Source organism: Rhodamnia argentea, chromosome 10 (assembly GCF_020921035.1).
Source record: "Rhodamnia argentea isolate NSW1041297 chromosome 10, ASM2092103v1, whole genome shotgun sequence".
NCBI classification, from domain to species: domain Eukaryota; kingdom Viridiplantae; phylum Streptophyta; class Magnoliopsida; order Myrtales; family Myrtaceae; genus Rhodamnia; species Rhodamnia argentea.
This window is the reverse complement of record NC_063159.1, coordinates 9,635,809-9,661,689: the sequence shown is the minus strand read 5'-3', so window position 1 is coordinate 9,661,689 and position 25,881 is coordinate 9,635,809. Positions and strand designations below refer to the sequence as shown.

The 25,881-nt window shown below is 40.4% G+C and overlaps 4 protein-coding genes across 5 annotated transcripts; 2 read left to right on the top strand and 2 right to left on the bottom strand.

The window, feature by feature from the left end:
- Window positions 1–2,887: 2,887 nt before the first annotated feature.
- On the bottom strand, window positions 2,888–9,271 carry LOC115739147 (gamma-secretase subunit APH1-like). The gene is made up of 6 exons (XM_030672103.2): window positions 9,145–9,271; window positions 7,978–8,133; window positions 6,333–6,418; window positions 4,274–4,399; window positions 3,869–3,996; window positions 2,888–3,173 (listed from the first exon to the last, which is right to left on the bottom strand). Exons 1-6 carry the CDS (start codon window positions 9,255–9,257, stop codon window positions 3,054–3,056), a joined length of 729 nt encoding a protein of 242 aa, XP_030527963.1. The 5' UTR covers window positions 9,258–9,271; the 3' UTR covers window positions 2,888–3,053.
- Window positions 9,272–10,076: 805 nt separating this feature from the next.
- On the top strand, window positions 10,077–13,291 carry LOC115739144 (protein farnesyltransferase/geranylgeranyltransferase type-1 subunit alpha). Its single transcript, XM_030672099.2, has 5 exons — window positions 10,077–10,399; window positions 10,524–10,633; window positions 11,621–11,741; window positions 12,309–12,404; window positions 12,516–13,291. Exons 1-5 carry the CDS (start codon window positions 10,151–10,153, stop codon window positions 12,957–12,959), a joined length of 1,020 nt encoding a protein of 339 aa, XP_030527959.1. The 5' UTR covers window positions 10,077–10,150; the 3' UTR covers window positions 12,960–13,291.
- A 386-nt stretch (window positions 13,292–13,677) lies between these two features.
- Window positions 13,678–20,860, bottom strand: LOC115739141 (ATPase family AAA domain-containing protein At1g05910). The gene is made up of 10 exons (XM_030672093.2): window positions 20,329–20,860; window positions 19,934–20,032; window positions 17,965–19,788; window positions 17,693–17,881; window positions 17,398–17,540; window positions 17,013–17,258; window positions 16,523–16,709; window positions 15,458–15,523; window positions 15,125–15,374; window positions 13,678–14,205 (listed from the first exon to the last, which is right to left on the bottom strand). Exons 1-10 carry the CDS (start codon window positions 20,551–20,553, stop codon window positions 13,814–13,816), a joined length of 3,621 nt encoding a protein of 1,206 aa, XP_030527953.1. The 5' UTR covers window positions 20,554–20,860; the 3' UTR covers window positions 13,678–13,813.
- A 1,476-nt stretch (window positions 20,861–22,336) lies between these two features.
- LOC115739142 (GTP 3',8-cyclase, mitochondrial) lies at window positions 22,337–25,572 on the top strand. 2 transcript variants are annotated; one of them, XM_048271710.1, is made up of 8 exons: window positions 22,337–22,514; window positions 22,593–22,698; window positions 23,069–23,644; window positions 23,789–23,956; window positions 24,041–24,232; window positions 24,559–24,656; window positions 24,812–24,901; window positions 25,256–25,572. In XM_048271710.1, exons 2-7 carry the CDS (start codon window positions 22,645–22,647, stop codon window positions 24,876–24,878), a joined length of 1,155 nt encoding a protein of 384 aa, XP_048127667.1. In that variant the 5' UTR covers window positions 22,337–22,514; window positions 22,593–22,644; the 3' UTR covers window positions 24,879–24,901; window positions 25,256–25,572. The 2 variants fall into 2 exon arrangements, with proteins under 2 accessions (XP_048127667.1, XP_030527954.1); XM_030672094.2 differs by having other exon boundaries at window positions 23,066–23,644; window positions 24,559–24,627.
- The last annotated feature ends 309 nt before the right edge of the window (window positions 25,573–25,881 follow it).

Sequence of the window (25,881 nt, the reverse complement as noted above, 5' to 3'; positions counted from 1 at the left end):
CACAATCAATGCCAAACCTCTCATTAATTGTATCAACAAATCGATCAATTGAAAAGGGTTGGAGTCTGCTCGAAGGCTTGTCAAGAATTTCAATTAAAACACGTTCCATAGGCTTAGATCACCTAAATTGCTTGACCTTCTCATCATTCGCCTTATTTTTACCCACCATGATACTATGTAACAAGTTTAAACTGCAGAATAAGAAAAAATATGATGAAGAAGGACGTGTAGTAAATATTTAAAGATCATTTAACATTAAAGAAATGGAAATAACATGCTCTAAATGATGCATTCAAAAGAAACAAAAGGAAAATTATTGGCTTCTTTCATATTTTGATAAGTAATTCACATTGCATGTGCAATCCTATCCCTTGTTGATGCAATATCTTATTTTTCTCAATTTCCTCTCTTTGAGAAAGTTGGACTCTTGGATTTTCTCTTTGAGATTCCACTTGTCTAGTCATTTCTTTCATGATAGAGTCATTGGGATCAAATCCCATAATAAAATTGTGCATGATACAACATGCTAAGACAACATGACTAATGTTCCAAATGACCAAAAGTGGTAAGAATCCAACACTCGAAAACACTTCTTTAAGACTCCAAACGCTATTTCGACAGTAGTTCTTAAAGATGAATGGTGCAGATTGAATAGTTCCTTGTCATTTTTAGATAGGCGATCACCGAACTCCTTCAAATGGTATCTAACACCACGATAAGGAGAGATGATGCCATTTTTAATTCCATAACCAGCATCTGCAAGATAATATTTTCCTATGGGTCTTAAATAAGTTGATTACTAAGATAATAAGCTCAATTCAAACATTGCGTATAATTCCATTTCCTTACCTGTACAAATGTTCAATCCATCCGATTCTAAAAGTACATCAGATAAAATATGTGAATCATGTGCGGTACCCTCCCAACCACCTAATACATAAGAAAACCTCGAGTTAAATGTAATAGAGCTAACACAGTATATGTTGTTCCATCGTCCAACCACGAAATCTTGCTTGAATTTCAAGAGGAACTCATGCACATACATGAGTTCCATTTATTGCTCCGACACAATTCTAAAATAATCAACACAATTATCAATATGGAACTTCTCAAGCAATGTATAAAGAATTTTTTTTACAAATTTCATACCTTAAAACATGGATAAAAACGACTATTACTTATTTCGGGAGGAGTGGAATTGCTCAATTCTTTCACCACATGTTTGTATAATTTTAAAATCGCTTGCAAGACGATTTTGAAATATCTATGCAAGGTTTCTATTGACCTATGGAATATTCTCCCCATAACTCTAAACCTCACATTATGTCCAATATATGGCAAAATACCAGAACTTGCTCCCTAATAGAAACATTTGCTGCAAAACCCAGTAAGTTACTTGCATTGAGCACCTCGCAAAGCTCTAAAGAAGCATTTGGCATCATCCGTATTAAATTTGTACAATAAGTATCGCCACTGTATAACACACAATTCATATACAACTCTCTCGCAATCTTGATTCACATGAAGCTCTCTCAGCATGTGGTTCTCAAAATGATTATCATCATCCGCAACTAATGTGCTAATTGTCATAACTGTTGCAGCTGCACTTGTTACCACTAGTAGGATTTTGATCTTATCCATCTAGATTGGAGCACACTGATCATGAAAGCCAAAATACAGGTGAAGTTCTAGAAGGGCAATACTAGAAGAGCCAGAAACGCATGAGACAACACAAGCTACTGTAGTGAGGTTCTTTGCTACGAAGGCATCTAAAGTATCATATCTAATACCACCAAACTACATTACGGTGAGGCACGGAATAGAACAAAGTAAAAGAGAACCATAGCTTTAAGTAGTAAAAGCGATGCACAGAAATGGGAAAATAAAGGTTGTAAGCAAGAGATAGTCAAAGATAAATCCCCAATGTCCTATTGATGATTAAATCCGTTCTGCAGCAGTCAAAGGACAGAGCCCGACTTTGCCAAGCCACGAGAAACTTCTCTGCTCAATTCCATATCCATACACGTCCATACCACGTTAAGACCAAAGCATTCGGACCCAACAGCATGAAGTAAATGACAATGAGAAACTTCATTTTCTAACCCAAAACAAGCGTACCTATGGAGTTATCTTCCCTTTTTTTCCTGATTAACACGTGCATCATTCAAGGTTCAATTGTCTTTCAACACCAACCAAACAAAAGCAGCTTTGTTTATACAAGCAAAATGAAATTGAGGAATCTTTTATCTGCCCTGAACCCTTTAGCCCGAAACACCCGTATAATCGTAGTTTATCTACAGGTGATTCACCACCTAAACTAACTACAGCCATCACACCGAAAAGGCTTGGTTTCAGATTAATAGCATGGGACATGACAAGCTGCTCCAGAAACGCGAAATAAATGAAAAGACTGCAATCCGTATTTAGAAAACAAAAGAATCACACAATGTTTCAAAGACTAACGAACAGACAATTAAACAAATAAACTTGAGGAGTTCGTTTCCGCACTTTCCTTGAATCGGATATCAGGCAAAAAACATAGATTTACAGAAATGAGAGTTAATAACAGTGATTACCTCAGGAATTGCATCTCCATGGGACGAGATGAGAGACAAGACGAAGAGCGGAGGCAACAGCTCTGGAGATGAGGGACGAGACAAAGAAGCCCAAAGTTGCGTGAGAAAGTTTGGGAAAAGGAGCAGCTCCGGAGAGAGTAGAGCACGCGTGAGAAAGAGGGGAAAACAAAGACAGGGCGGCGAAAGCGCAAGAGGGCAATGTGAGGGCGAGAGGACACGAGGCCTAGCGAGAAAGACTGGTCTCTCTCTCTCTCTCTCTCTCTCTCTCTCCCCATGCAATGAGGGACTGAAAGGAGGACTAGTAAGTAAAAAACGTAAGGAAACAAAATTATAATAAAGTCTGAACATGGATTTTAAGACGTTGCACTTCCCAAATAACAGAAACTTTAAAGAAGCTGCAGAACGGACTACAGAAAGAAGAAAATGAGAGGTCACTTTACATCAAATGCTGCTTTACTATGAGCTAATTGTCACAGCTTAGTTTTCTGTTAATCTTCTCCACACCATCCTCCCACAATGCATCAAGGTCAAGATCGCCATAACATAAAGAAGAGGAATTCCAACCAAGCAACCCTCCAAAGCGAAATTCACCAGTGTCTGCGAAAATGCAGAAGTGCAAATGATTAGTAGACTTAGAAGTTTGAGAAACACCAGCAACCCAACCCCCACCCCCCCTAACCCCCCTCTTCACTAGCGGAGGATTCAAAAAGCATTGACGTCATCTATGTATTTAAATCAACCTAAAAGCCAACAATCCAGCTATGTTAGCAATCCATGTTCAAGCAAAATCACTATTGAACATGAAACAAAACTTTGTTCCATTTCTTTGATCATTACATGCAAATATCACATGCATCACGTGCATGCACCCTCATCTATTTCGCTTGCCTTCATTAGATCTATAACAACTATTTAAGTTATCATTATGAGCATCGATACCCTTGGATGACTCAGTTTTAGTGTATTATGAAGCATTCAGTATGCACCTGGCATAACTATATTTAGGTGCATATACAGGAGTGCACAACGTGTTGCCTATCAAATTCATCTTTCCATCTAATCAAGGTTCCAGCACACCATTACACGAGACATTCATGAAACAACTCAGATCGTAAGGAAAGATGTTTGGACAACTCCATCAACTCACATGAAAGATATAATAGCACATATAAACATCTAAACATAAAGTAGGCAAGTCATGCACTCCACGAAAATAGATACGATCTGTTAACTTATTGCAAGGGAAACAAAATGCACGACATATGATAGCCATAAGATAAAGCAGTAAATACCATCAATGCTGCCACCATATGAACGACAGGAACAAAAACTTGGTCAACTTTATTCTGTTCGGCATACCCATTGAAGGCAATAACCATTGAGAACGTATGAATAGTGCCAAAGGCAAGAGCGATCAATGCTGCCAAGAACAAAACAATAGTTAGAGAAGTATTATCAACAAGAGCACTACTAACAATCTTCTTACAGGTTCTGATTTTCCTATCCTGATCTGTGGCTTGACATATCACTTAACAGAGAATGACCACCCAATTATGCAAGCCCCCTTTAATTTCTAAAAATCCCAAACTTGGTCTTAATCTGCTATTGTTATTTGTAATCCCAAAAGCTCTCACAACATACATAGAATGAACAAATGAAATAAAGATGGATGATCTTCAAGTAAACATTCAACTTACCAGAAACGAGGAAAAATGGCATCTTTGAGCACCTATCAATGAAGAAAGTAGCAGGACCAAAAGCTGGTGTCAAGAGGCTCAAACAAAAGAACACAGCATGAGCCACACCATGGCCTAAACCACCAGCTGCATGAGGTTTTTAAAAGATAAAATGAGCAAAAAGATCTGATCAGCTACCAAATGTCTATATGTACCCACAAAAAAGAAAAGGACGGAGAATGTGAGAGCAAGTAGCTCTATATCCATGCAAAAAAAAAAAAAAGTAAGGGATTCAGAAGCAGCAGAACCACCTCCAACTTAAACCACCAAGTACACAATATGCATCTTTAAGCAACAAGGAGCTCATGATAGGTAAGTTATTTACAAGAGACAAATGCCTTAAACACACGTGACATCTTCCAGATAAACAAAAGCAGTATAAATTTCACAACATCAGCTGTTATCATTATTCAAGGACCACAATTCACTGAAATACATCTCAATTACTCTCACAGGTTCAGCTGCTCCTGTGCATTGGAAATATGTTGTCCTTACAAGAAAGCTACATAAAAACTTTATCAGAAAGATACCGACAGGCTACCAACCCAGTAAAAAATTACACAGAGAGGTTACCAAGTCTAACAAACTATCCAAATTAAAAAGTGGGCAAAAAATATCATTTATTAACAATCTTACCCTTCTTTACGATTAAATGGTCAAATCCTTTCCCCAGCCACCTACCAAGCTAATTGATCATCACAATGCTATTAATGCTTCCCCTATTTTATTCATTAACAATGGGAACGTGGATAATTATCCAGATTTTTAGGCCCAATAATTTTAGCAGGGAGATTCTAATGGCCACTTTTCAAGATCTGGCATTTGGCAGGCTTAAATTCGTAATACGCTGACTACAAAGCTCATCATACATGTTTGTAATGAATCTTGAAACTAGCAAGTTAAGTCTCTGGGTCGTTCACATTTTTTAGGGTGAAGACCATTTGAATCAATTGCGCAGTCATGCATCTATAAATGGGTTTTGGAACATAATTGACAAAGGAGGAATTTGATCTATAGTTGTATCTCCAATGAGAGATTATCAATTTTGTTTGTCAAACCCTTTTGGGCTTTTCTTTACTTATAAACAACAAGATAACTCATAGCTCCCAAGGTTCACAGTAAAAGCTTATCAAGGCTGCTGAACGAGGACTTGTTTCTAGATTCATGATAGGATAGCACATCAATCTCCTTCCGGCAATAGAGAGTTATGTGAACAAATAAAAAATGTTTAAGGTGCAAACCCCGAAATAGTTAATTGAGGTAATTTGCAATTATACATTAATAAAGGTAACACGAGATGACAACTAGTGTGGTTAAAGTAATAAACCTATCTATCCATGTTATAGGTAAAAGATGACAACTAATGTTGTCGTCATTTGTTGGTATGGGGGTGGCTTTCGATTGTAAGTGGGTTGTATTGCTGTGTGTGAGGAGAGAGAGGGCAAGGAAAGGAGTGGGAGAGGGGTTTGGGTGTGCATGAAGCCAAATGGGTTTTATTAGGATGGGAAGATGTAGACTGTAGGTTTTGAAACGATGGTTCAATAAGAGTTCGCCGAGCCGCCCCAGAGAAATGGGAGCAGAAAGGAGGTTCTAGAACTGGATTGTTGAGCAAATACCATAGCACATAGTACTAGGAGCCTGCAAGGAGGGTATTAGATATGGAGAGCAAAGTTGAGGATGGTTTTGGAAATTATCTCCTTTTTATAAAAATCAAAATCAGACGTGATATTTCTAAATCAGACAACGTTATAAGATACATATTTTTGTAGAAGAAAGTAAAAGGAAGAAATGAAAAAGAAGAAGAAGAAAAAACTCGTGCAACAGGGCATGTCATTGGTTCAAAGATAACAATCACCTTACTGATCTAGATCAATAAATCCCTTCCGGCCTGGAACTTTTCTGAATGCCTTTTGCTTTGCATCGCTCTTAAAAGAGCATACAATAGCATGATGGAAGAAAATAAGAGGCGCTATTGGTATGTTTAGATCTACAAAAAGGAAAGAGCAACCTTAGAGCTCACCCAGTGCAATCTGCATCTTGTCCGTAAGAAAAAGGCGAGGCTTTGAGACTCTTTCAGCAAAAGCATCCAGAACATCTTCCAGCCTCCTACATAAGTACATTAGAAGAAGTTTAGCATGACTACGAAAGCAGCCTCAAATTTAAGCAGTTGTTCTCCAATAAGAGCAAGTACATTCATTGTACAGAAGCATATGTCACAGTTAACATAAGAACGTGCAAATGGATAAAACTCCAACCAACCCAGAATGGAAGATAATCCCATTAATGGTAGTTGGCTATAGAGGAAATTTACCTAACCAGAGAAGCTTTTGAAAGGTAATATTAGGCAAAGATGCTCTAGTTCTCTTTAGTGTGGTGCATGTCTCTAGTTTTCTTTAGTATGGTGCAAAGTAAAGCAACAAACATAAGGACTTGCACATGATATCCATATATCTGGAAACAGCATACCATAAGACTCCTAAAATGATATGTAAATAAGTGGTGCCTTCAGTAATGGTACATGGAGGGTTAACAAAAGATTCCAAATAAACACAGAGCTTTTGTAAACTCCACAATGATTCTTTTTCAACGCTTTCCAATGATGACATTGTGCTAGTAGATGAATAGTGTAGAAAACTGAATGCAAAGCTAGAATTATGGAGGCTATCTAAGTATACAAGGGCTTTTATTTATGTCAGTAAAAGACAGTGCAAGGAGTGCAATTGTAGTATATAAAGAGGTTCAAAACAAAGCTATGGTAAATACTGAAGATCAGTAGACACAAAAGAGCAGCCAACATTGATGTCTTGTGCAGACAAACGAGATGCCTTCGCGATATTTTCAGTCTTGAAGAAGACAGAGTAGTCATATAACTATCCCTTGCCGTCTAGAGAAAATTGTGGAAACAAATAATAGTCTTTACCCTATAGGGAGCTAGTCAGTGAGACATTTGACGATAGAGAAGCTTCAATAAAAAAGTCACAAATGTTAAATTCCCAACAACTGTTCAATTCATAGATGAAACAGATTTTAATTCTTGAAACTGCTCATTTTGCTCATTACCAAGTACAAGACGTGGTCATCTAAGACCCAATGTTTTCTCCGTAATAAATCTTCTGATTCTGGTTCTGAAGGAGATGAGACAGACTTGAGTGCGTTAATGAGACAGATTCATTGGAAGATTAAACTTTATACTTTTGAATACTATGTCAATCAAGTTCTTTCTACAGTTGGAAAATACATCAATAACCAAGTTTTGAAGCCTTCTTCAGCAACGGTTTTATGCTTTTGAATTCCTCAGTGATCACATTGTGCCTTACTACATTAGCAGGACCAACAAATCAGGTGGACTAAAGGAAAGTCAACTTACAAACATCCCAAGTGTGCACAGGCAGGGTACCAATGCTCTCTTTTCCACAGTACAACAGAACTGTTTACATGTTAATCTAACCAAGAAATTCCATATTAAAATGGACAGAGAAGAACTTAAATGACTTACGTAGGATATGAGTTTTTGGCAACAGAAGTTTCATAATGAAAGATTTTCAAGTGCCAAATAAACTTTATAAAAATATAATGAAAGTCATATCTATACCAGTCAAGATATGGCAATGTCAAGCTGCTTTAACATGCTTGAAAAGGAACATACAGGAAGACTAGGACCTTACTTGTAAGCTCTCCATAAAAAGATTCGAAGCCCTTCTTGCAATCCGACAGATGTGATTATAAGGATTGCATATGGCCACCAAATTGTTGACTTCAGAGGAAGAAATGCCCTCCATATTCCCGACAGCACAATCAGACTTATAAGCCATAGAAGTGTACTGCAGAAGTTTGAACAGACCTGACTTTCAATGTTTCATAAGACTACAAATGCACAAAAGAAGCATGCCATCTCAGAATATAGGAATTTTTTTTTTTTTCACACTAAAGCAATTTCCTTTCCCTCAATTGGTCTTGCTTTTATTTTATTTATTTTTGGGTTCATCGACTGCCGACCCCAACTAGTTTGGGATAAAGATGATGTTGACACTAAAGCAATTTCTTGTTGGAATATCTCCCTCTCTGCTATCCCTCTTCTGGTAGAAGAGGATGTTAACTAATCAAGTCAGGGTCCAATCAATGCATACAGGAAAGAAGGTCGCCTCAGTAAAGATTAAGAAAACAACAATGGGCACACCCACAACAAAGACAAGATTAGCCAAAAGAACTCATTCTGCAACAGTTTTGCGCCCCTCAAACAGAAGATTCATTTTCCTCGGACCAAATGTCCTATGTGTGCATTTAAAGTAGAGATCTCCAAAAGTTTGGACCAAAATTCACAACCTTGCACCATTTATGGGAATGAAGGCCATCTTTAAAAAGCATCATAACCCAAAGAACAAATTACATGAAAGCCCTTTGGAGGTCCATTCTTCTTTTACTAAAAACTATAGCGACCGGCCATGGAGAGGAAATTAACTACTAGCTCCTAATGAAAAAGTTCGTCAATGTTACTAGCGAAGACACCCGTAGTTGGAAAACATGATGTATAAAGGCCCCATCAGTAGTTGATTACGAAGCTCGAACCGACTGTGAAACCGAGCTCAAAAGTGCAGATACACTACAGCACTTGAGCCAAACTTCCCCGAGAATCGAACCGCGAGCGAGCGAAAGAACAACACAGCGGCTCATTCGCGGAATCCACGGTTGACATCAATATCGCCGATTCTAGAAGCAAACTTCGAGCTAAGTCGAAATCTGAAATCAATCGCGCCATCCGAGAACGAATCACAACCAAAGTTTTAAGCCCGAATCCGACCACGAACACAGAGCAGGAGAGAGAGAGAGAGAACCTGGAGAGGAGAGTGAGTATCAAGAAGGGCTTCTTGGAGACGACGGAGACGAACAGGGCGAGAGACGGCCCCAGCGCTATCAGCGCGTACCCGATTCCCGCTTCCACCGTCATCTCTTCATTCGACTCTTCTCCTCCTTCAACTCACATTTTTCAACGGACCAATTTATAGTATAATTGGAAATATAAAAAATAGCAAATTTCTTTAATCAATTTTTTTTTCTTTGTCGAAATTTAATTGACCTGATAAAATCATAACCTTTTTGTAAATATGTATTCTTTTGGATCGAAATTTAATCGAGTTGCTAAAATCCTTTGCCTTTGTTATGCCACGCCTTTTTTTTTTTTTTTTTTGCAAAGCTCATAGTAAAGTTACCTTTTTGCACATCAAGAAAAAGGGTATGGATCGGGTTTAGATCATCCACCGCCGAAAACAATCGGTTTAAGGCGTAAACGACACCCATCAATATATGTGCCATTAAAAAAGCCAATAAATGACAGACACATCTAAATTTAATCTCGTCTTTCGTAGATTCATAAACTATCTTGATATTAAGCATATATATATATATTAGAGAATCGAATATTTGATATTGGACTTACGAATAAAATCTTGAATCACTCAACTAACCATATAAATCGGTAGTAAATAAGGTATAGCTATTTGCTGGATATGCCTTAGTTAACTTGTATATTTGTCCAATATATACTACTTATGGGAAATATGTATTTGCTATTTTTTTCCCAGCTAAAGTAACGTCGAGAAGAATTATCATCCCCTGCTGTAATGTTTAATTTGATTCTGAAATTTTAATTTTCCTCAATTTGTCTATTGATATCCTTTTTATTTAATTACAAGTTAGAATTAATATTTAATATTATTGTTGTTTTTTTCTTTTTTCTTTTTATATCGGTTCACTTTAACTTCGCACAACCCTGAAGAGCTCACGCAATCGATCAGAGCAGAGCGAGCACGAGCGAGTGAGAGAGAGAGAGACAGAGACAGAATGGCTTCGTTGTCGTCGGAGGGAGAGGATTGGAGAGCGTGGGTCCCGCTCAGCTCTCGGCCGGAGTTCGCCGCTGTGACGCCGTTGCCGCAGGACGACGGTCCGAGCCCCGTCGTCGCGATCGCCTACAGGGACGATTTCCGGGAGACCATGGATTACTTCCGGTCCCTCTACAGCTCCCGGGAGCTCTCGCCTCGCTCCCTCCTCCTCACCTCTCTCGCCATCTCCTTCAACCCTGCCAATTACACCGTACTACTACTACGACGACTACTACTACTCTCTCTCTCTCTCGTATTTCTTATCCACGGCGATAGCGATTGATTTCCCAAGTTTTGCTTTTTTAGCTTACTACGATTGCGATTTCCTTTTGTAGGTGTGGCATTTCAGGCGTCAAGTGCTGGAGGCGCTGGATGCTGACTTGAACGACGAGCTCGAGTTTACTGAACGCGTGGCCAAGGGGAATGCCAAAAACTACCAGCTTTGGTAAGGGAAACTCGTTTGATATTACCTCGAATTGCCTTCCTTTCTGCTCTGATCTATTAAATCCGCTTGCTGAAAGGTTAAGATCCGATCAAGAATGGCGTTGACAATGCTGTTGTTTTGATGTGGGGTGGGTTCCTTCTTATGTCTAACTAGACTTGCAAGGCTTCTGAAGAATTTCAAGTTCAGGTTTAGTTCTTAGAATAATAGTTCGAGCGTGTTGCACATTCGTGGATTCAGTATGCCTGATTTGTCTCAAAGGAGCTTTGAAGTGTGGAATTCGTTAAAATTATGGTGGCATCTTCTGGTACTTCTCATTCATATGCAGAGGATGTTTGGGACATTAGTTTTCCCATTACTCTGTTGATAAGTCGGAGCCTTTTTGGCTCTCATAACATTGCTCGATGCTAGCTCCAGACTGATGGATTTCATATAGGAAGAAGCGAAACTAATTCAAAATACTGGACCTGAAACTCTTTGAGCTCCATGGTTTGAGCTCTTTTTGGATGCAGGTTCACACTCCCCTAATGCCTCCTTAATTTTTGTACGGATAAAGGGAAGAGCTCGATTACATATGCACAATATTCTCCTCCTTTAACAAGTTTGTTGATCTATGATGTCCACCTTAATGGACACTCATGATGATTAGTTCCTGTTAGGCCTTCCACTGAATAGCTGTCGAAACACATATTTTGCATCATGTTATAGTTCATTGAACATTCTGCTATACGCTCAGTCCTCTGAACATCAACTACATGTTTTCTTTCCATCATAAGTGCAAAAACTACTCCTAAATATGCAAATTTAGAGAGACAAATACCTAGATGACGACTTCAGTAGTGGCAAGTTTCTAAGTTGTATATTGTACGGGATTCTTTTGCCCTTCTTATCAAACAGCAAATGCCAAATCTATGATGTAAATTGAATTCTTGACCGAGCTGATGATGTATTCTTTCAGTCAGCATTAATTCTATTGTCTTATTTTAACAGGCATCATCGGCGTTGGGTTGCTGAGAAGTTGGGATCTGATGCTGCATGTGGGGAACTTGAGTTCACAGGGAAGATATTCTGCCTAGATGCTAAAAACTATCATGCCTGGTCTCATAGGCAGGTCTGTATCTTTACCATCGTTCATACCTTACATATGTGCATCATTATATATATGTGTCAGCATGTGTGTATATAGCTTTTGACTGTTAACTGTCACTTCTCCTACAGTCTCTTGTCTTTATGGACGGTGGTCAAAGAAAAGAGTGTGCACACCTTAACTGAGTTAATTATACCCAACAATTTGACTGAACTAGGTTTCACCCGGTTTTGAACTGGTAAACTATCCAGCAAATGTTCAATAAGAACAATTTTGTGTACTATATTCCCCCATTCTTAGGAAACTGGGCTCAAATCCCTATTCTCTGGAGAGTTGGTCAGAACTCTACCAGTGGGCCATTCTCTTCCTTGTCAATTAGAAATCATCCTGTGTGATAGCAGAAACAGGAGTTCATCCCTTCTTGTATATAGCATTGGTTTTTTAAAACCATAGTCGATATAACACTACCTATGAGTATCATATGGCTTGCTATTGAAGTAGTAGTTGATCAATTGAGCCAGTTGAACCAATATCACCCCCATAACCCATTCAATCAGCATTAAATTTTCCATATATATTTTTTTGGTGCAGTGGGTTCTTCACGCTTTAGGCGTTTGGGAGAATGAACTTGATTATTGTACGCAGCTCCTCGAGGAAGACATATTCAACAATTCTGCTTGGAATCAGGTATGCCTGAAATTTTTTAAGATGTATATGTCCTGGAACGCATTCAGAAGAAACTTGACTCCAGTAAAGATTATGCATCTGTTAAACTGACTCCATGCATCTGCTTTGCAGAGGTATTTTGTCATCACAAAATCTCCTCTCCTTGGAGGTCTGAAAGCTATGAGAGATTCTGAAGTTGATTATGCTATCGAAGCTATCGGCACGAATCCAGAGAATGAGAGCCCATGGAGATACCTTCGTGGCCTTTACAATGATGAAAATGATGGTTGGCTAAATGATGCTCGAGTGCCTTGTGCATGTCTTCGTGTTCTGAAAGCCAAAAGAAACTTAAAATTTGCTCTGAGTACACTGTTGGATCTGGTTTGCCTTGGTTTCAAACCTAACCAAGAAATAAGGGATGCCATAACCTCTTTGAGGACTTCACATTCGGGTGAAGTAGGTTCAGACTCAGATCTGGCAAAATCGATTTGTTCTATCTTGGGACATGAAGATCCAATGAGAGCCAATTATTGGACGTGGCGAAGCGGCAGGCTTCCTCAAGCAGCTGAAGTCTAATAAATCTGATACAAACTGGCTTTTTGTCTAAGCTATTGGCTCATGTTTTCTAGTTTGCTCCAAATCCGCTTTTAGAAGGTGTTCTGAGGTGAGGATGCGTACTTAATTTATAGTCAATTGCGAGGGCAGAGCTGTAACTCAAGTCCGTATAGTTTCAAGAGGATTCAATACGAGCACCTGTGCATTACTAATATGGCAGGCACATATCTAGGGGTTTGTATATTCAGTTTCTACTTCATGTCTCAGATGGCTCTGTCACATGAGGAGTCCTTAACTTGAACTACTTGCTTGTCATGGACTCTATCGATGTAACCGGAGCATAATTCGATTGATGAAATTATTATTGTCCTGCATCTGCGCAATTTTATAGTTCACCGGTCATGGGTTTGTGCATAACAGTCAATAGTAGATTTACCATATTTATGCTGCGATTTTCTTTTCTAGAGGGAGTTGTTGCTGGGAAGCAACATTAACAGTTCCCTGCGAGCATTGGCTCAGCCAAAGTAGAAAGAGAAATCAAATCGCGAGGGCGTGCATCCAACGGTAAAAATAGGGAGCAAGTGCAAATACAAGTCCTTTAGAATTTCCCTCTTCGGCAAATTGACGCATTAAACATTGTATTAACAGAACCAAGAAATAACCATGCGAGAGACACCGCATGATCCTGAAACGGATATACAAGCGTACCAATGAGGTAGAGAAACAGAAGTAAAGGCTGTTACCACTCAATTAGTTTTTTCCATTAAAAAGAAAATCCCGGACTGTACAAGCAATTCTTCCTATTCTTCTTTTTTTTTTCCTCTTTTTTGGGCTATTTTGGAAAAAGAGAGGGGAAAGGGAACAAGAAAAGGGTTTTAAGAGGAGAAATTTGCCTCATCCTCCGCAAATTTCAACAAATAACTCAAAATTGAGTGCTTGAGATTGCCCTCAACTCCCTTTCTGATCTCGAATACTCCCTTTATAACCCTAGTGTAGAGCCTTTCCAGCTGAGGAATGGCATAATTATCTGTACGCTGGATGAAGAGCAGCTTGACAGACGCCACTTGATCTGAAACATCAGAATCCAACATCGATGCGTCGTTCGATGTACCGCTGTCATCTCTGTATTCGGGAGCTGCTTCGGGAGGTTCTGCAGTGCTGGCATCGGCAGGAGAGGGTTCAGGACTCTCAGGAGCCACATTATTTGCCTCCGGATCATGTGACGACTTTGACAGACCTGAATCTGGGTTCCGTAACTTTTCTTCCTCTGGGGATACAGAAACGTATCATACACGATGGTTTCCATCTTTCTAGACAAATAATAGGCTTAGCTTAAATATGAAGAGGCCTACAGAAAAGAATATGTGAGATCTCCCAGCCACTTCACCTCGTGTAAAGGGCATAGTAAGTGGAGAGTAGATTACTTCAAAAGACCAGATGCCATTAGGGAATGCACGAGGGAGCAGGACTAATTGGAGAGACTTGGTATCTCGATCGTATTGATGCAAGCACGATAGTATCTGTAAGGAGTTGCTACAAAGTGCACATCCAATACGTAGTTTTCTTTTTTCACACACGTCAAACAACAAGCTTAACTTGGAAAGATTGCACTTTGGAGATGTTTCTGTATCCATGTCCAACTATTTTATTTACATTGACAAAAAACTAGTACTCTGTTCAATGTCCTAAAGGAGCCCCTTATAGTAATTTATACTCAGCACTGCCACTTATGTTAACTAGGAAAAACTCCACTTTTCGTCCATGTGCTTTCACACTTTTTCCATATTAAGGCTGTGTTCCCTTAATTAATCTAATCAAGTCCTTAAACTTCCACAAATTTTTATTTAAGTTCATCCAACACCATCCGACCAAATCTAACTACCGTTTCATTATGTGATGTTAGAGGGGCTTGACACGAAAATTTGTGAAAGTTGAAGGACTTGATTAGACATATTAAAAGGACAGGAATTTGATTAGAAAAAGTGTGAAAGTACTAAGTTGAATTTTCCCTAAGATCTTTATGCCTTTGAAAATAAATCTACAGAGAAATTGCTCATGTGGCAAATTGAATAATATAAAGATTGCTAAGTAAATCTTGAAAGAACTAGTGGCTACATCACTATAGTTTTTCTAGGAAAAGTTTCATTGAAACATTTCAGAATAGATGTGCAGGAAAGTGACTGTACCTGCATGTTGACCATCGAGGTTCTTCTTCGGTCGTTTCAGCGCCACATAGCTTTGGTCTAATTTTAAGTCTGGCTGGACATTTCGAAGTCGAGCGCTTGCTCTAGTAGCTGTTCCAAGATGCACAACAGGGGTCGAAGGAAAGGTTGACCCAGCTAAATCATCTGGCAAGTTGATCGGGCCCCCTTGAGCTGCAATCTTGTCACAGAATGTAACCAGCGCAGGGTCCATCTGTGACAACATTCCATACACCTGAAAGGGCAAAAAAGGGTTCAAATTATTTCCATGTACAGCAGCGTCAATGTCCCGGAAAAAGTGGAGGAGGAATTACATACCGCATCACGAAGCTCATGAGCTCTGCTAACAATTCTCGCACCATTGTAGTCATCTCCATTATAAGCCTGCAAGTAAGATATTAAGAGGAAAAAGCTTATAACATGGAATCTTGACATGTCTCAAAGCCCAGTCGGCATAAGTCATCACAATTTTGAATGGTATTTCTACCACTAAGACATAATATCCAAGCCAAAGGAAGCAACATTCTAGTGCCAATATGCTGAAAATGAGGAGGGCAATCCTACAATGTCAGCTGACTGTTAAAAAATGCCGATAAACTAAATACTACCATTTTAGCATAACATCAAGTAAGAAAAATTCGCAGATCCCTCATGTAAGAGGAAAAATTTGCAGTCTGCCTTGAACCCATTAACTAGTTGATGATTGGTGCACCTAAAGACATCATTGTGTAGAATCTCTAATAAAGGCAAACCCCAAGATAGGCACCACACCTTTAAGAGAGATCAGAAATACGTGTAACACATGCACAATCATAATTTATTACAGTATATATTAGAGGAGAGTGCAACACCGGTCAATAATATTAAAGACAACATTAATGATCGTGTAGAAATTGCCAATTAGATCAATTTAAGTTTGCAGGGTCGCAAGGAGGCAGCACCAACAGTGATAAATTCACAAAATTCAAAGACAATCAAATGAAATAAGGCGCATTTGAAACGAGCAAAGCAAAATTCTTTCAATTTCGTCAGAGCATCTAATCTTATCATAAATCAAGCATGAGCTCATTCTCTTTCATCTTCTCTCGAAGTTCTATGATTTGGTAGCAAGCAGGCGAAGCTAATCGGTGGAATAAGGTGGTAAATACAGAAATTGAGGTGAAGTTATGATTCTTTATTAGTGCATGTTCATAACTCTCTCAGTCTTATCATATATGCACACCACAATATATGTCCTCTTTAGACAGCTATGGCATATAGCAACAAAATCACATATCTCCATCCTATGCAGTTTGCTATCCGCAAATTACCCAGGGAAATGCTTCAATTAAAAATTGATATAAGGACGAGAACATTCTGAGAGATACATATGAAGAGACATACTTTTGCGTTAGTAACAATTAGATCCATATCCTGCAGGAATGCTAAACATGTAATGTACTGTCCAGAGTCAACACGCTGCAGTAAAGTGGATATGTCCATCGGGTTCTGAATGATTGAGCGATAGTTTGGCGCATCTTCATCCGTCACTGGATAATGAAAGACACTAAATCTTTTGTCATACAGAATCCTGCAATCCACCACACAGCAATGTCAGGGAAATTAGAGAATCTCTTCTGTGAATTGTCCATTGCTCAAAACCACTAGCTCCTTCATTTCCAGAACATCATTTAAATCTTACTAAAAAATGCCCACTATCCAGAATTTTCATTTTATTGCCCACGGCCACCAGAAGCACAAATTCGCGTTGATCAACAAAATAAACCCCATGGTCCGACTCCAGATAATCCATCAATCAGCCCAACATTCTACAGGAAGAACTTACCCCAAAAGGAAAAAATAAATTGTCGAGTTAAGCGTCAGATCAGTATACCTGTTGCAAACATCTCTAAGGCACATGCGCAGTCGTCGAAGTGCATGCTGCTCAGCCTCAAACTTAGCTTTCAGTTCAGAGGCTTTTGGGCCGGTTGCTACTTTAGGTGCCTTGGGAAGATCGGGAGGAGACACAGATCTTGGGTATTCTTTTGTGATAACATCAGAAGAGACCGACAAGGCAGCTTCAATTAAATTGTCAAAAAAGGCATCTCTATCTTCAATGGATGGTCTCTCCACTTGATAGCTGATAAAAACAAAATTAAACATATAACTCTATCTTACAGCCATGCATATAAACAAATGACTTGACTATATGCACAGGCGATCTCGTACAAACTAACTCAATGTATCATAACTATTGCCGGCTTATAAGCAACACATACATGGTACGCAGAGGGAAAATTGAAGTGACATCCTTATCAAGCTGGTCAGGTGCTTCTAGTGATACTCCAAGCAACAATACAGGCAAGTCTGATGGCAATTCCTCCAGGAGAGTCAGTAGGACAGCCCTCAACTGATCATGTGCCTGCAAAAATTAACCGATCAAAATCATTGGCAGAAGAACATAAACCAAAAATGCTGTATCTAGTATACACAAACAAAACGATTCACATTGAATCTCGAGAAGGGTCAGTTGTTACATCAAAAGGTATAAGCTACAAATGCATATGCACTCACTGTTTCCCACCAAAGATGGAATTGAGGTAAATAGAGTATTGATGGGGTAGTTCTCCTGGCTTCACCAAATATATGAACCAATGCTTCTTCAGGTGTCTTCGCGCTAGGATCTGAAAGAAGAGACGGAAGTCCAAGAGAATGTACGGGGAACTTCTCCAGTTCATGCAATATAGCAGGCCCGAGATGATCCTGTCAGACTAAAGCAGTAAGTTTACTTAGTCTAATACTCGCAGAAACAAACTATTCAAATCAAGTGGTTCCAAGCAAATTACCAGCCCAACGCCTTCATTACCACACAGCAGTAGCCGAGGTCTATACACTAAAGGGATTGCAGAACCATACGACAGCATAGAAAGCTTGGTTATATCGGACGAAACTGCTAGAGGAGGAAAAATATCAGAGATGCAGGCCATGGCTTTCTGCAGGTGTCGCTTTAGGCATGGTGCAACTGCTGAGGACAATGGTCTAGACTGCACTACGGAGCCTCTATGAGCAGCGGGCGTAATTGTCGACATGGCTTCAATAAAGTGATCTTTTTCAACCTTGACAGAATCAACATCGATCAAAAATTTATCGTCGCTGGTGTAAACTTGAGGATATCTTTCACGGAAGGCGCGTATGGCAGCTTCAGTGCACAAAGCCTTCAAGTCCGCACCGCAATATCCGACACAACTAGACGCAAGCTCCTGCCTCAGCTCCTCTGATGGAGGCTTCTTCCACTTGCGAGTGTGTATGTCTAATATTTCTGCACGTGCCTCACAACCCGGCAGAGGAAAGTTAAATTCACGATCAAATCGTCCAGGCCGTCGAAGAGCCCCGTCAATGGCATCAATCCTGTTGGTAGCTCCAATCAGAACAACTTGCCCACGAGAATCAAGACCATCCATCAAGGCAAGCAAAGTCGACACGATGGAATTGTGAATTTGCTCTTGCTTGCTAGACCGTACAGGCGCAAGACCATCTATTTCATCAAAGAATATAATGGAAGGTTGGTTCCGTTGCGCCTCCTCGAAAAGCAGCTTTAACTGTCTCTCAGCCTCACCAACCCACTTGCTAAGCACATCAGCACCCTTCCGCATATAAAAGCTGACTTTCTGACCAGCCCTTGAAGCAGCACAAGCTAACGCCCTTGCAATCAGCGTTTTCCCTGTGCCAGGTGGACCACACAACAACACTCCTCTGGGTGGAGTTATGTGATAACTTGCAAAGAAATCAGGATATAGTAAGGGAAAGAAGACCATTTCCTTCAGAGCATCAATATACTCAGAGAGGCCACCAATATCATCAAAACTCACACTGTCATCGACCTGCAAAGGCTGTATATCTGCCCCACCCTTAGAACTGGGGCCAGCAGTTTGGATCCCACTAGTCAAGGCCGCAAGGGCATCACCCTGATGACCCCAACCAGATGCAGCAACATTCAATCCCCAGGCTGTCGTGCCATGCATATCTAGTCCCCCAAAGAGCCAAGGAGCTCCTGAGCGGTTTCCACCTCGTCCCCAGGGAATTGCGGGTCCTTGATCTAGCTCATCTACAAGAAGTGAATCGTCGGAATCTTCGGCCCTTCCAATACGGTGCCGTTTATGAACCCGAGAGGTACCCTTTCTAACATCTCTACTGACCTTATTCCCCATTCCTTGATGCAATATTCTCCTTGGAGACCTTGGTCTTTGCTTCCCAGTATCCATAGAAAGTCTTCGCACTTCCGCACGGTTACGAAGATCGTACCTTCTCCGACCCTCCTGTTCATCTTCAACCTCGTCATCATCAGCATCCTCTTCTCCATCATCTTCACCATCACCTTCACCCCTGCGATCACCCTCATCCTCCCCATCCCCCTCGTCCTCATTCTCAGCGTCATCTCCATTGCCATTTTCAGCTCCATCTTGGTCAGCCTTCTCATCAGATGTACCCTGTTCTTCATCATCTGAATGCAAATTATTTTCTCCTGCAATGGCATTTGAATGACGTGGCCGCAAGCCTTCACGACGAGGCGCCGATCTCTTCTGCACAATTTTTCTACGTTGTGGAGTTGATAGCTCATCGTGACTCGCATTATTATCTATTCGTCTCCTTGAAGATCTATAACTCTTTATCTGAGAAGAAGGTTACTAAAATTCAGGACCATATACTAATTAAACTAGGACTACTACTGACACGAAAAGTTTGACATCCAGCTACCACAAGATGATTCCAAATTTTTATGATACCATGTCGATTCAAAAGAAAGAGTCAGCTCACCATCAGGTCTTCGTCCTCCATGCCAGAACTGTCTGTATAGCCATCAAAATGAACTGAGACCCTCTTCCTGGAAGAACGCCGGAGGTTGGTCGCCATTGACTATGGAACATAGGAGATACCATTACTTATTAACTTAATTCAGTCTTACTCCAAAGGAAAGCGGGAAAAAAGGGGGAACGCAGTCAGACGTCATCCGGGAACCCACACAATCCATGAAAATAAGGATAAGGTACAAAGCAAGCATTACGTAAGTACACACGAGAAGATATAAAAATGCGCGTGCAATGTGGCATGTGCATCAATCTCAATCTGCAGACAAATCAAGTTCCTCCACGCGCGCTAGTGATGAACCAGCCAACATTCCAAGTCGCATGGCTGCGAGAGAAAGCACCTACCGTGGAATTAGGGGTTCGGTCGGACCGAGTCCCCGGACGCAGCAATCTCGCAATCTGAGAAGCGGCCGTCCTCGTCTTGGTCTTGCTCTTCTTGGTGCGGATGATGGACGGATTGTAGTAGAAGTAGGTGCGGCCATAAATCTTCGGCCTCCTCCGAAGCCTATCGCTGGTGCGCACAGGCCTCGGGACAGGCACATCCCCTTGACTGGACCGCTTGGGATACATAGCCAGTCGCTACCCGCTATGTCTTAATTACTACGCGCACTCCCATTGGAAAGACGGCATTGATGAGCACTAAACCTCGCGGCGCCAGCGGGACACGCCCGCAACCTAGGGTTACCGAAATCGCTCGTGAGCCTGCGATCTGGACCGCCGGACGTGGCGTCCACCAGCGATCCCGTTGCTGGAAGGAAGGGAGGAAGGAGAAGAAGAGGAGGGATAGGCAAGGAAGAGATGGAAGAAACTGATGCAAGACGAAACCCTAGGGGCTGTTTAGCCGAAGGAAGAGGAAGACCACCTCGCGTCACGTGCTGGCCGCTGGGCTCTCTCTCTCTCTCTCTCTCTCTCTCTCTCGGGTTTAAGGTTTAGGATTGGGCTGAGCCCTGAACAAGACTAAGCAATTTATTATCATCGTTTTTTTTTTTTTCTCTCGAGCTCTTATAAATTAGGAAAAATCTCGGAAAATGCGAGGAGGTACGAGGTCGAATGCGATTGTCCATGTCAATAATCCTTTTTTTTTTCTATAATAACAATATTTGGGAATTTAAGTTTCATATTATTTATTTTCTTTTTTCTCATTTCTTTCCTATATTTCAGACAAGCGAGGGTCGTGACCCTCGTCGGATAGGGCGCTGTCTCACGGTCATGAGAGCGACATCGCTCGTCTGTAACTACCCTTCACTTTAGACTTTCATTTGAAAAAATGAGGCATCTTCAGGTATTTATTTGAAATTTTCTCATATATTTTTCTTTTGATAGAATCTCATACATTAAATATCAAACAAAATTATAGTAACATGGTCACCCACGTCAATAAATCCCAAAAAAAAAAAAGAGAGCTTCTCCCTTTATTCGGGACATAGATCTGATAATGGATTGCCCAAGAAGCCCAAGCCCAGATATGTTGTTAATTGGGCGGGCTTTCCAATACCAAGCCTACTCCTTTCTTTTCGTCCTTCTTTTTTTTTTTTTTTTTCCTTTTTGTTTAATTTAGAATTTCCATCTTGCATCGTTTTATTTCCCTTCATTTTCTTGGGGTGGCACTAAACTATCCGGCGTGATTCATGAGAAGAAGCACAAGAATGTGATTGGTCCCACCAATTGGGAAGAGTTCGGTTTTAGCGTACACGATCAATCATATAGCTCATGTTAAGTATGAATAACGTTCGATATAGATAACTGGTTGATCGAGATGTGTGCCTAATAGAGCCGAACAGAGTTTGGACGCGTGTTATACTTGAAAAAAAAACGACACAATTGGTCCTTGAGCTTTGGGCCAATTGTGCAATATGATTCATGAATTTTTAATTTATTCAATGTGGTCTTTGAATTTTAGATGAATGTGTAATATGGTCCTTAACTTTTTAATTTATTCATTATGATTTTTGAATATTTTATATACGTTCAATTTAATCCCCGATTTATATCAAAGTATTCAAGGTTGTCCATGATCTTAAGTTAATAGAATGACTATATTGAATATTTTTTTATATAATTCAGGGGTATATTAAGTTCAGGATTATATTGGATAAATTAAAAATTGATGAACCGTATTGCACCTTGAGCTATAACATAGAGACTATCTGTATCGTTATCCGTTTATATTACCGGTCCCACCATGCGAATCGCATACACAGTGCTGTACGATGGACGGTCAAGATCTTTTTCCGGAGAGAGAATTACACGTGGCGATGACTCGAGATGAGAATCGACGCGCGGTTGATGAGAACCGAATCCAAATTCCACGAGTCCCGCATCCTCTTCTTTTGGCATATTTTATAAACATGCGATCCAGGCTGGGGCCAGCGACTGTCCGCAGCAGCCAAGAGCCAGCCATAAGAATCCCCCGCAAGGTTGGTCGGCCGGTCAAACCGTTCCCAATCCAGGTCGTTCATGGCGATTCAATCTTTCCTAACGTGATCGATTCCGAACCAGCAGCTTTCGTCTTGTTTGCGATTATAGCTCGGGTAGGAGCTCCGGAATCCTGCGGCGGCTCTCCGTCTCGTGAATTTGACGCTCGAATGTTGTTTTTTTTTTTTTTTCAGGTCATTCGTTGGTCGGATTGACCACGCTCTGGCCGGTCGTCGTCGAGGCGAAATGGAGCTCTTCTCCAAGAGCGTGTCGGCTGTCCGCGGCTTGCGTTCTCGCGCTGTGAGATTCCCGCCGCCTCTTCTTTTCCGCCTTCTGTGCTGTCTTTGTTATCGACCATTCCGTCTGCCTGTCGTTGGTGATGAGTTTGATGTTCAAATTCTAGCCTTTGATGTTCGACTTTTCTGGGGTTTGATGAGCTTGTTGGATAAATTTCTTGGGCACGTCGCCTGATGGAAGACATTTGATAATGTTCCGTAAAGACTGCCCCCCCTCTTCCTCTTTTTTTCTTTTAGGCTACATATAATGAAGCGAGGAGGACATTATCCTCTTGTTTTTCATGGTCGAGATAGAGCATTTTCTCAAGACGATCGAAAATTGTGTCCATTCATTCTAAACATTACGTATGAAGAAGTTTTTATTTGTGGAGCAGGTTGGTAGTTGTAAGACGGGAGGTTCATTGGATCATTATGGCTTGACGATGTATACGACTTGTGCTAAGCTGTCTGAGGATCCTTCGAAAGAGAGCTCCCCTTCTGATATGCTGATCGATTCTTTCGGAAGACTCCACACTTACTTGAGGATCTCATTAACGGAGCGTTGCAATCTGAGGTGTCAATACTGTATGCCATCAGAAGGCGTGGAACTTACTCCGAGCTCTCAGCTTCTTTCACCGAATGAGATCGTCAGTTTAGCAAACCTGTTTGTTACCTCTGGGGTCAACAAGATTCGATTGACTGGGGGAGAGCCGACCATCAGGAAAGATATCGAAGACATATGCTTGCGGTTGTCTAGTCTTAAAGGGTTAAAGACACTAGCTATGACAACAAATGGAATCACTCTTGCCCGGAAACTTCCCAAGCTTAAAGATTTTGGCCTTAACTCTATCAATATCAGCTTGGATACACTGGTGCCAGCCAAATTTGAATTCTTGACCAGGCGCAAGGGGCATGAGAAGGTCTTGGAATCTATCAATGCTGCTGTTGGTCTTGGCTACAATCCTGTGAAAGTATGCATCTTCTCCAGCTCAGTTCATTGAATAAAATTCGAAAATCGACGATTGTTAGCTTATGTTTTGCCCGCGCTTTGTCATGCTATATAGTACACCAGTAAGTTTATTTTGCTTTTTGACTAGCCCAGTGGTTTACTCCAGGTAAACTGTGTTGTTATGCGTGGCGTGAATGATGATGAGATATGCGATTTTGTGGAGTTGACTCGAAGTAGACCAATTAATGTGCGGTTTATTGAGTTCATGCCTTTCGATGGAAATGTTTGGAATGTGAAGAAACTAGTGCCGTACTACGAAATGCTAGATAAAGTGGTAAGGTAAAACACAGGTGATACTGCACATGAATTTTCTCTTGGTCTCTCAGTCAGGCTCTAAGTATGTTGTCCCACTGAACAGGTTTCGAAATATCAAGGCCTTCAGAGAATTCAGGATCACCCTTCAGAAACAGCGAAGAACTACAGGATAGATGGGCATGACGGTACGGTTTCTTTCATCACGTCAATGACTGAGCATTTTTGTGCTGGTTGCAATAGACTGCGACTTTTAGCGGATGGGAACTTCAAAGTATGCTTATTTGGGCCTTCAGAGGTGAATTGCGTCTCCCGCTTGTTAAATTTTGTTATAATTACACGTGGCATTCATTTTAGCGTGTGGGAGTTTAGTCTAATATCTTTCTACAGAATTTTGTTCTTTATCACGTTATGCGTTAAGATGGACATTGAGATGGCTCCACGGGTGTGAGATCCTTTTTTTATTGTGTCAATTCATAGTTAACGCCCCCCCTCCTCCCAAAAAAAAAAGAAACGAAAAAAGAACGCACACACTATGCTGCCAAATTAGGCATTAAATGTCTTAGAGATTATATCTTCCAACTGATAGTTACTTATCTTTTTGCACTTATTTGCTGTCTGCAGGTTAGCTTAAGAGATCCCCTTCGTGCTGGTGCTGAGGAAGACGAGCTCAGGGAAATAATTAGTGCAGCGGTACACAGTTTGCTTTTAATGATTCCATGGTCTTTACTGTCCTCGACTATTTGCATAAGCGACAGTTTTCCTTTCTTCTATTTTTTATTTGAGGCATGATGGGCCATAGAAGGTTGTGTTGCTTTGTTTAAATTAGTTCCATGCTACTGGCTTCTGATCAACGTCACACACTTCCTTGCCTTAGGTCAAGAGAAAGAAAGCAGCGCATGCTGGAATGTTTGACATTGCGAAAACTGCGAATAGGCCAATGATACATATAGGTGGCTAAGAAGAGGTATCTACTGAACTCCCATTCTTATAAGGATTTTGTTGACAGTGCTATCTCAATAAAGAAAATTTGTCATTTCTGAAGCAGTGGTTTCCTGTGTTATTTGTAATCAATGCATTGGAATTTAAATTTGTCATTTCTAAAGCGGTGGTTTTGTTGTGTTTTGTGTAATCAATGCATTGGAGATGAAAATACTTCTTTATTAGGTCTAGTTAACAAGTGTCCTGGTGGCACTCATTGACAAGACCTTTCTCATAAATTCTCTATCTCTAAGCTATTTGAAGTTCTGAATATTTTATTGATTCGTATGCCAATTCTATGCACTTAATGGTATGTAATATTGCCAAACTTCCATGTCAGATTCCTCAAATTCTGAACTTAATTTTCTGGGGCACACAAAGAAGGATGCTAGGCAATAGCACGCAACCTGGAGAAGGCCAGACAGCAGCATGGCATGGCATGCTATATCTTTTTGTGCATATGTCTTTCTGAGATGCCATGTAAGCATGCAATACCTACCTATTTTGCCAAATGTTTTATTGGCCATACTATAGAAATAGCTCTTTCATAAGCTTTACTCACCTTGCAATTATCAGGTAAAATCAAAGTTATTACACCTCTTTTCTTGCTAGTGTAAAAAAGGTGATATAAGTCTGATCATCAAGTAAGATCTTTCAGATCTTTTGCACCCATCTAATAGAACTGGAAATATTTTACGACACTAGTCAATAGGTTGAACACTTGAGTTTATTTCAAGGGTAGGAGTTTCAAGAAGGGATTGCCCTTTTGGGGTTATTTTTTAATGGGTTCATAAGCACTGATGGTCAAGTTAAATTATTGGAAGTGAAGTGTGTTTCTGATTTGTTCAAATGTTTCCAGCTGTTCAAACACAGTTAATTTGAGAATTTGCTATCTTAACTCAGAAGAGTACGAGGATTTTGCTAGTCAAATTGTTCCGTCTCAGCTAAAGTTCACACCACAAATTC